The sequence below is a fragment of the Rattus norvegicus genome, chromosome 3, assembly GCF_036323735.1.
Source record: "Rattus norvegicus strain BN/NHsdMcwi chromosome 3, GRCr8, whole genome shotgun sequence".
Lineage (NCBI taxonomy): Eukaryota > Metazoa > Chordata > Mammalia > Rodentia > Muridae > Rattus > Rattus norvegicus.
Genome location: NC_086021.1, coordinates 118371618 through 118383042, shown reverse-complemented (window position 1 = coordinate 118383042; position 11425 = coordinate 118371618). Strand labels below are relative to the sequence as shown.

Genomic DNA, 11425 nt, shown 5'->3' with positions numbered 1-11425 from the left:
TATTTTTACTTCATCTTACTTCATTATTATCCCTTAGTAGCCTATTTGTTTTATTTTCTAATGAGAGATAGAAAGGAGATGGATTTAGATGGGAGGGGATATGGAGAGGAACTGGGGAAGTAGAGGGAAGGGAAACATAATCAGAATATATTGTATATAAAATTCAATAAATGAAAAAAAGATGAATGGATACACTGCTTTACCCAGTGTCTTAGTTAGGGTTTTACTGCTGTGAAAAGACACCATAACCAATGTAAGTTTTATAAATGACAACATTTAATTGGGGTTGTCTTACAGGTTCAGAGGTTCAGTCCATTATCATCAGGGGAGGAGCATGGCAGCATTCAGGCAGGCAGGGTGCAGGAGGAGCTGAGTTCTACATCTTCACCCCCTAAAAAAGACAGGAATAGACTGAGCATTCCCAAGCAACTAGGAGGAGGGTCTCCAAGCCCACTCCTATGGTGATAGACTTCCTCGAAGGCCATACTTTCTAATAGTGCAACTCCATGGGCCAAGCATATATAAACCATCACACCCAAGAAGATGAAAGCCTCTTTCTTCAGACTACTAATCTACTCTCTGTGGTGTAAATTGCTATTTTAAAACCCTTTCAACCATGAAGATTCTTCTAAGTGCCTTTTCCTCAAATGATTCCTTTCCTCTTGTGACTCTTTATATTCCATGGACCATGTTATTTGTTTATATGGGTAGTCAGACTTTACTTTGGCTTTTGCTCAATATTTAATTTCAAGCTCAGATGTCAATTCTTGACTCAGCAAAAGTTAGATTACTTGGTTTTACAGAGGACGCTGTCTAACTCTAATATTTAGAATACTACACTGGCCATTTACTTGCTAGCCCATATTCATAAATGGAAGACCACCAACAATTGATAGTTTCTAGGAACTCACATGCAGTAGAGAATTGCAGGTTTTGATGATAGAATTCTTCATGTCCATGTATCAGTTACTGTCACATAATTAAAGTAGAAAAACTTAACTTGTAGTTCTGTAAGTGACACAGATTTGAGATTATGACCTAACCTTTAATTGATGGTTAGCTTATTTTAATGTAGTTATCATCAAATCTGCTTGATCGCTTTTCTAGTATTTCTAATGTACATAGAAAAATCTCTAGGAGACAACTTGGGCGTGGCAAGATAGAAATATGAGTTTTCAAAATATAGAACTACTTTGGATACCTTTTCTTACACTTGAAATGATTATAAATTATAGCATCTATATAATCCCTGTTAAGGCAAAGCCAGAAGAAATTACCGATATGCCACTTTCCAAGGATGACTCTGAAACTTCTCTGAATAATTTATTCACATTCATATTTAAAGTCTGCCTTCTTTTGAAAGAATATGACCCAAATAACTAGAGACACTAGTGCTAAATACAGAACAACACATTGTGATGATTCATTTATTCACCCAAACAATTTGGAGCTCATTTCTGAACATGAAAGGCTGACATTATGTATTTTGTTGCATTCAAATTATCATCAAATTAAAATAGAAAACACGTTTATTCATCCACAGTGCCTTTTCTTTTGAGTACATACTTTCTCATGGGAATAAAATCAATGCATTAATAGTTTGTTGGAAGGCATATAAGTTGTGAGGTAGTTGATTTGTGAATTGGCAAGGTTAAGTAGCATGTTCCTTAGTGGAACCTTCAAATATATAGCTGGATGTCCATTTTTAAAACTTCCACACAAAATGTCGTTATCAAAATCTGCTACAATTAGCTCTTTTGCATAATCTTTGAATTGATATTCTTATATCTTTGTTTCTTAATGTATAAATGACAGGATTCAGGGCAGGTGTGATAGCAAAGTCAGCAATAAACAGATATTTGTCAATCGATGATGTGGGGAAAGGCCACACATAGAGAAACATGCATGGAGTAAAAAACAGAACGACCACAGTGATGTGAGCTGACAGAGTGACAAGAGCCTTTGACAAGTCCCCTGAAGACCTTTGCCAGACTGTGACCAAAATGAAGACATAGGAGAGGAGAAGCAAGAAGAAGGTCCCCATGCTCATGAAGCCACTGTTGGCAGCAACAACAAACTCAAACTTGTCTCCATCTGTGCAGGCGAGTTGTATGATTCGAGGGAAGTCACAGTAAAAGCTGTCCACTTTGTTAGGACCACAAAAAGGCAGGTTTACAACAAAAGAGAACTGTGACAGGGCATGAATCACTCCAGTGACCCAGCCAGCAATTACAAATGAAATGCATATTCTAGGGCTCATGATGCTCAAATAGCGCAGAGGCTTACAGATGGCTATGTACCTGTCAAACGCCATGGCTATGAGCAGCACCATCTCCACTCCTCCCATAATGTGGATAAAGCAGATCTGAGACATGCAATTGTGGAAAGAAATGACTTTGTGTTCTTTCAGAAGATCTGAGATCATCTTGGGAACTGTGGTGGAGGAGACCCACACATCATTCAAAGACAGGTTGGCCAACAGGAAGTACATGGGTGAATGCAAGTGAGAGTCAGCAATTACTAAAATGACAATGAAGAGATTTCCCAAAATGATTCCGATGTAGAGCATTGAGAATGTTACCATGAGAAAAACTTTCATTTCCCAAGAACTAGAGAGTCCTAGAAGAACAAACTCAGAAACTCTGGAGGCATTTAGTTGATCCATTGGCATGAGTAGTTTCAATTCATTTGATGTGAGGAAATGATGAAAAATTGTAGCCAAAGGTATTAAAGGACATTTTACAATTTGGAACTCCTTTGTTCTCTTAATTTCAAAATCAAGAGAAAAAAACCATTGAGTTGTCTAGCAAAAGAAAAGTAATTAAAAATATTAATATTATAAGTATTATAAATGTAAAGAAACACAAACATAAATTTGGTAGAGAAAGGCAAATGGGCTTCTGTGTTTTATTCTATGAGTAGACATTTTGTTGTTGTAGATTTGCATTTCATTATTTCTCTGAACTCTCTCCTAGATGTTTTCAATGTCTTATTAGTTCAGGAGACAAAGTATTCATACAGTATGCTTTTGGACTACTTTGCAAATGATTCTTTCATGAATGTATTATTCATGAGTTTATTTCACCAGAGAACTGAATGTTTATGCTCAACATTATTTTTTAAACACAGTTCATCAGTAAGTACTTCTTTAGTAAAATTTTATTAAAATTATTCAAATATTTTGGTGGACATGCATTAGTTGTACTCATTCCTGGGTACACTATGGTCTTTGAATAAATGTAGGTGGTGTGCAAAGATCTAATGAAGGCTTTTTTCCCCTTTTTTATTGTATATTTTCTTTATCTACATTTCAAATGTTATCCACTTTCCAGGTTTTCCCTCTCGAAACTCCCTATCTCATCCCCCTCCCCCTGCTTCTATGAGGGTGCTACCTATCCATCCATTACCTCCGTCCAACCTCTCAGCACTGGCATTCCGCTACATTGAGCATTGAGCCTTCACAGGACCAAGGACCTCTCCTCCCATGATATCAATAAGGCCATTCTCTGCTAAATATGTAGCTGGAGCCATATGTAACATGTGCACTCTTTGGTTGGTGGCTTAGTCCCTGAGAAGTTTGGGTTGTCTGATGGGTTGATATTGTTGGTCTTCCTGTTGCAAACCCCTTCATCTTCTTCTGTCCTTTCTCTAACTACTCTGTTGGTGGCCCCATTCTCAGTCCAGTGTTTGGCTGCAAGCATCCACCACTGTATTTGTCATGCTCTGGCACAGCCTCTTAAGAGGCAGCTATATCAGACAACTATATCAGAAGTCAGCATGCACTTCTTGGCATTCACAATAGTGTCTGGGTTTGGTGTCTGTTATGGGGTATGCATCCCCGGGTGTGGCAGTCTCTGGATGATCTTTCCTTCAGTCTTTGCTCAACACTTTGTCCCTGTATTTCCTCCTATAAGTATTTTTCCCCTTCTAAGAAAGATTGAAGGATACACACTTTGGTCTTCCTTCTTCTTACGTTTCATGTGGTCTTGTATTTGGATATTCTAAGCTTTTGGACTAATATCCACTTATTAATGAGGACGTATCGTGTGTATTCTTTTGTGATTGTGTTACCTCACTCAGGATGATATTTCCTAGTTCCATCCATTTGCCTATGAATTTCATGAAGCCATTGTTTTTAATCACAGAGTAGTACACTATGGTCTTTGAATACATGTAGTAGTCCATTATATAAATGTATCATCTGTTCTGTATTCATTCCTCTGTGTTAGTTCCAGCTTCTGGCTGTTATAAATAAGGCTGTTATGAACATAGCAGAGCATGTGTCCTTTTTATATGTTGGAACATCATTTGGGTATATGCCCAGGAGCAGTACAGCTGGGTTCCTAGGTTGTACTATGCCCAATTTTCTGAGGAACCTCCAGACTGATTTCCAGAATGGTTGTACCAGCTTGCAATCCTATCAACCATGGAGGAGTGTTCTTCTTTCTCCACCTCCTTACTAGCATGTGTTGTCAACTAAGTTTTTGGATTGTTTGCTTGTTTGTTTGTTTTTAGCCATTCTGAATGGTGTGAGGTAGAATCTCAGAGTTGTTTTGATTTGCATTTCCCTGATGATTAAGGATGTTTAACATTTCTTTAGGTACTTCTCGGCCATTCGATATTCTTCAATTGAGAATTCTTTGTTTAGCTTTGTATTCCATTTTTAAAATAGGGTTATTTGATTCTCTGGAGTCTAACTTCTTGAGTTCTTTGTATATATTGGATATTAGCCTTCTCTCAGATGTAGGATTGGTAAAGATCTTTTCTCAATCTGTTGGTTGCTGTTTTGTCCTACTGACAGTGTATTTTGCATTACAGAGTCTTTGTAATTTTATGAGAGCACACCCAGAGCAGACCTGGGGTGCTGGCTCTGCACCCACACCTATAACACTCAGAGGGATCCCAACTGCCAGGTGCTCTGAAACACCCGGCATCACAGGATCACAAAGAAGCTCTACTCCAAGGAGATTGGACACAACCAGGAGCACTGGAGCTCTGATACACTCAAGGTCACAGTTGAAGGCATAACATCTTTCCTAAGACCCAGCATAACTGGGACCCCTACAGCAACCAGGGAAACACAAACCCTGACCAGGCAGAGGAAAGGGCTCCTTCCAGTTTGCAGCAGTGTCCTGACCAAATCCAGGACTTTGGTTCCTCGTCTACTCCTGTAACACCCTGAGAAAGCTCTCAGGGACTTGGTCAGACCAGGACTTCAGTATCTCAGAGGTAACTTGACTCCCAGGAGCTTTGACACTCCCAGGATTTCAGGATCACAGGATTCCAAAACACAGAATTACAGAGTCAGCTGGAATCTGAGGAGTTCCAACACAACCAGTATCACAGGTGGGTCAGGCTCCAGTCAGAGACAACAAGGGCAGGTAGCACTAAAGTTATCAAGATGGAGAGAGGCAAGCCCAAGAAAATAAGCAACAGAATCCAAGGCCACTTGGCATCATCAGAACCCAGTTCTCCTAGTACAGCAAGTCCTGGATACCCCATCACACCAGAAAAGCAAGATTTGGATTTAAAATTACAACTTATGATGATGATAGAGGACATAAATAACTCCCTTAAAGAAATACAGGAGAAACAGGGAAATAAGCAGAAACCCTTAAAGAGGAAAATACAAAGATCCTTTAAAGAATTAAAGGAAAACACAACCAAACAGGTGAATAAATTGAACAAAACAATCAAGGATCTAAAAATGGAAATAGAAATGATGAAGAAATCACAAAGGGAGACAATGTTGGAGATAGAAAACCTAGGAAAGAGACCAGGAGTCATAGACACAAGCACCACCAACAGAAAACAAGAGATAGAAGAGAGACTCTCAGGGGCAGAAGATACCATAGAAAACATTGACACCACCATCAAAGATAGTATAAAACGCAAAAAGTTCCTAACATACAGGAGATGAAGGACACGGTGAGAAGAAGAAACCTAAGGATAATAGGTAAAGGAAAATGAAGATTCCCAACTTAAAAGGCCAGTAAATATCCTCAAAAAAATTATAGAAAAAAACCTTCCCTAACCTAAAGAAAGACATGCCCATAAGCATACAAAAGCCTACAGAACTCCAGATAGATAGGACCAGAAAAGAAATTCCTCCCATCACATAATAGTCAAAACACCAAATGCATAAAACGAAGAAAGAATATTAAAAGCAGTAAGGTAAATAGGTCAAGTAACATATAAAGGCAGACCTATCAGAATTACACCAGACTTCTCACCAGAGACTATAGAGAAGATCCCGGGCAGATGTCATACAAAGACTAAGAGAACACAAATGCCAGCCCAGGCTACTATATCCAGCAAAACTCTCAATTAACATAGATGGAGAAACCAAGATATTCCATGACAGAACCAAAATTACACATTATCTTTCTACAAATCCAGCCCTACAAAGGATAATGGATGGAAAACTCAAACACAGGGAGGGAAGCTAAACCTTAGAAAAAGCAAGAAAGTCAACTTCTTGTGAAATACCACATGATCATCTCATTAGAGGCTGAGAAAGCATTTGGCAAAATTCAACAACCATTCATCTTAAAAGTCTTGGAAATATCAGGAATTCAAGGCCCATAACTAAACATAATAAAAGCAATATATAGCAGACCAGTAGCTAACATCAATCTAAATTGACAGAAACTTGAAGCAATTCCACTAAAATCAGGGACTAGACAAGGCTGCCCACTCTCTCCCTACTTATTCAATATAGTTCTTGAAGTTCTAGCCAGAGCAATCAGACAACAAAAGGAGGTCAAGGGGATACAGATCGGAAAAGAAGAAGTCAAAATATCACTACTTGCTGGCGATATGATGGTATACTTAAGTTACCCCCTAAAATTCTACCAGAGAACTCCTAAAAGTGATAAACAACTTCTGCAAAGTGGCTGAATAAAAAAAATAACTCAAATAAATTTGTAGCCTTCCTCTACTCAAAGGATAAGCAGGCTGAGAATGAGATTAGGGAAATGACACCCTCCACAATAGTCACAGATGGTATAAAAATACCTCAGTATGACTCTAACCAAGTGAGTGAAATATCTGTATGACACGAACTTCGAGTCTCTGAAGAAAGAAATTGAAGAAGATCTCAGAAGATGGAAAGATCTCCCATGCTCCTGGATTGGCAGGATTAATATTGTAAAAATGGCCATCTTGCCAAAAGCAATCTACAGATTCAATGCAATCCCCATCAAATTTCCAACTCAATTCTTCATGGAGTTTGAAAGAGCAATTTGCAAATTCATTTGGAATAACTAAAAAACCAGGATTGCAAAAACTATCCTTAAGAATAACATAACTTCTGGGGAAAATCACCATCCATGACCGCAAGCAATAGTGATAAAAACTGTATGGTATTGGTACAGAGACAGGCAGATAGATTAATGGAATAGAATTGAAGACCCAGAAATGAACACACAAAACCTATGGTCAATTGATCTTTGACAAAGGAGCTAAAACCATCCAGTGGAGAAAACATAGCATTTTCAACAAATGGTGCTGGTTCAGCTGGTGGCCAACATGTAGAAGAATGCAAATTGATCCATTTTTATTGCCATGTAGAAAGCACAAGTCCAAGGGGATCAAGGACCTCCACCTCAAACCAGATACACTCAAACTAATAGAAGAAAAAGTAGGGAAGAGCCTTGAACACATGGGCACTAGGGGAATTTTTTTCAACAGAACACCAATGACTTATGTTCTAAGATCAAGGATTCATAAATGGGATTTCATAACATTGCAAAAAACTTCTCTAATGCAAACCACTGTCATTAGGAGAAAACAGCAATCAACTTATTCAGATAAGATCTTTAGCAATCCTACATCTGATCCAATATATACAAAGAAACAAAGAAGTTAGACTCCACAGAATGAAATAACTCTATTAAAAATGCTGAACAGAACTAAACAAATAATTCTCAGGTGAGGAATATTGAATGGCTGAGAAGTTCCTAAAGAAATGTCCAACATCCTTAGTCATCAGGGAAATGCAAATTGAAACACCTCTGCAATTCCTCCTCACACCAATCAGAATGGCTAAGATCAAAATGTCAGTGACAACAGTTGCTGGAAAGGATGTGGAGAAAGAGGAACATTCCTCCATTTATGGTTGGACTGCAAGCTGGTACAACCTCTCTGGAAATCAGTCTGAACGTTCCTCAGTAAACTTGGCATAGTATGACCTGAGGACCCAGCTACACCACTCCTGGATATATACCCAAAAGATGCTCCAACGTATAACAAGGACACATACTTCAATGTGTTCATAGCAGCCTTATTTATAATGGCCAGAAGCTGAAAGACCCTAGATGTCCTTCAACAGAGGAATGGATACAGAAAATTGGTACATTCACATAATGGAGTACTACCCAGCTATTGAAAACAATGACTTCCTCAATTTCATAGGCAAATGGATGGAACCAGAAAATAATCATCCTGAGTGAGGTAGCCCAATAACAGAAAAAGCACACATGATATGTACTCACTGATAAGTAGATATTAGGCCAGAAGCTTGGATTACCCAAGGTATAGTCCACAGACCACATTATGCTCAAGAAGAAGGATGAGGAAAGTGTGGATTCTTCAGGACTTCTTAGATGGAGGAACAAAAAATATTCATAGGAGGAGATATGGAGGCAAAGTTTGGAGCAGAGACTGAAGGAATGACCATTCAGAACTTGCCCCACTTGGGGATCCAGCATATATATCTCTATATCTCTATATCTCTATCTCTCTATCTCTCTATCTCTCTATCTCTATATCTCCATATCTCTATATCTCTATCTCTATCTCTCTATCTCTCTATATCTATCTATCCATCCATCCATCTATCTATCTGTCTGTCTATCTATCTATCTATCTATCTATCTATCTATCTATCTATCTATCTATCTGCATATCTCCACCAAACCTAGATAATAATAACCCAAGAAGTGCAGGCTGCTGACTGGAGCCTGATATAGCTGTCTCCATAGAGGCTGTGCCAGAGTCTGACAAATACAGAGGTGGATGCTCACAGCCAACTTTTGCATTGAGAAAAAGATCCCCATTGGAGGAATTAAAGGACTAAAGGAGCTGAAGGGTTTGCCATCCCATATCAACAGCAATACCAACCAACCAGAACTCCCAGGGACTAAACCACCATCCAAACGGTACACATGGACTGACCCATTGCTCCAGCTACATATTTAACAGAGGATGACATTGTTTTGTACCAATGGGACGAGAAGCCCTGAGTCTTGCCAAGGCTAGATGCCCCAGTGTAGAGGAATATCAAGGTAGAGATGAGAGAAGGTGTGGGTGGGTAGTTAGGGGAACATCCCCATAGAATATGGAAGAGGAAGGATGGGATAGGTATAGACAAGAAACCAGGAAAGGGGTTTGAAATGTAAATTAGTAAACTCCAATAAAAATTAAATTAAAAAATAATGATATTAAAACAAGGAAAAAGGGCTGGAGAGATGGCTCAGCTGTTAAAGGCTAGGCTCACAACCAAAAATATAAAACAAGGAAAAAACAACAAAAAACATGTGCCAGTGCCACTGCCACCTAGAAATTATTTCTTAACCTTTAGCTCATGAAACTTTTATCATAGTCCTGTTTAGATATCAACATTCAATGGATGTAAAAGTAAACATGTTATTAATATTAAATTATATATCAATATATGACATTTACTATATATTTCTTTTGTGCAGAGATTTTTACTAAGCCCATTAACTTACTTATACTGATGCAATATTCTGTCTGTATTCCATGTTCTTGATCTAGTTTTATACATAATAATATATCTCCAAAATTACAGATTAATAAAGTGTCAAGTTCAAGAGTTATGTTTAAAAATTCAGGACATATGCTCAATTTCCTTTTACACACAGTGGTATTCTATTCTGATCGGCACTTTGAAATACACTCCAAGTTACTCAAACACACAAAACCGCTCCTACTTTATGTACAATACATGTTAAAACTCTTAAGATAAGGTCTGTGAATTGATGTTCCCTGCAATTACTCTTCTCTCTCTCATTCCTAATCGATCCTGCTGTTTATTCAGTAAGTCCTATCAACCCAATTCCATAGGCAGCTTGCTTTTTGAGGAAAACTGCTTTCTGGATGTTTTCTATATTAATTGGTTTTCACTTATTGCTTTACTGAATTTTTCTACAGGATTAAAACATGGTTTTCTTAATTTGTTTTGGTGTATTTCTCAGCCTTTGAATCCTTGGCTTATAAGCTCTTACAAGCCCTTTTTATTCAATCAGACTTCATCTTTATCTCAGATCAGAAACGTTAGGTCTTTTTTTTTTGATATGTGTACTAATATTTATATTTTTTCATCGAAAATTGGACATGTGATGCCGAGTTAGTGTCTTTTCTAAAATTCATTTACTATCAATAGAAAAACAACCTCCATGTGGTCAAAGTGTTACGTTGATCCTAGTTTCATTTGCATAATTGATGCTACCCCTAAGAGAGCAACACCTATGTTTTCCTAAAGCCCATGTTCTACATGCAGAACAGTGGAACCGTCAACACGTCAGTGTATGTGCTGACCAATTTCGTCAAAGCCAGCAGTATTTTTTTTTCCAGATTTCTTAGAGTGATGTGACAAAAGTAAACTCTGCTTTTTTGGATTCGTTACAAACTTGGTTTTCTGTTGATTGCAGTTAAATGTATTCTGGCCTTTTCTTAGCCAGTTTTCTCCGAAATTGTCTGCAACATTTCTTCATATTTTTTATTTTTATATAGTGATGGTTTCTTATACGCTAACCCTTAATATTTGGCACAATTTACTTGCATTAGACCTCTCTTGTTTATTTTTCTTAGCATCATGATTCTAAGTTAAAATAGGATCAACCTACTAAATTACTTGCATGTTGCTTTATTTTTGATTCCCAAGTAAAATGTCCAAAGCTTAATATGATATACTCATGAATAAATCTTTCTTGAGTTTCAAGTTCATCTGTAAAAATCTAAATTCACAATCACATAGTTTAACCAAGCTCATTTATATATATCTTAATCATTCTCAGGGACACACAAAAAGGACATACCACAGATTTTGGCTCTTGACATCCACTTTCAGATTCACAGGTTTTACTTTCAAGGAATTTCAATTGTTTACTTTTTGTACCTGCTGTTGCTGCTTTTGGTTTCCTTTCTTCACAGTTTTCCATATCAAATACAAAAAGTGATTACACTGTTTCCTCCATGTGCTGGTTAATTGTAATGTGTTTCCAATGAACATCAAATAGCACTGCTGAAAGTGCTTGATGAATCAAGTCCCAGAACATATCACATAAGACACTGAAAAGACATTAGCACAACAGGATTTCAGATATTATTTATAATTTATTATAAATTTTGCTAAGTAATAAATCAACAATAAATATAAGAAGTTTTTGCCGACTTCAAA

The 11425-nt window shown here is 37.6% G+C and overlaps 1 protein-coding gene across 1 annotated transcript; it reads right to left on the bottom strand.

Annotated features, from left to right (window-relative positions):
* Positions 1-1732: 1732 nt before the first annotated feature.
* Positions 1733-2665, bottom strand: Or4g16 (olfactory receptor family 4 subfamily G member 16). The gene has a single exon (NM_001000367.1). The coding sequence runs from the start codon at positions 2663-2665 to the stop codon at positions 1733-1735; it is 933 nt and encodes a 310-aa protein (NP_001000367.1).
* Between the last annotated feature and the right edge of the window lie 8760 nt (positions 2666-11425).

Bases quoted from the DNA above. Each gene is read 5' to 3' on its own strand.
- Or4g16 (NM_001000367.1), bottom strand. From the start codon at position 2,665: ATGGATCAACTAAATGCCTCCAGAGTTTCTGAGTTTGTTCTTCTAGGA.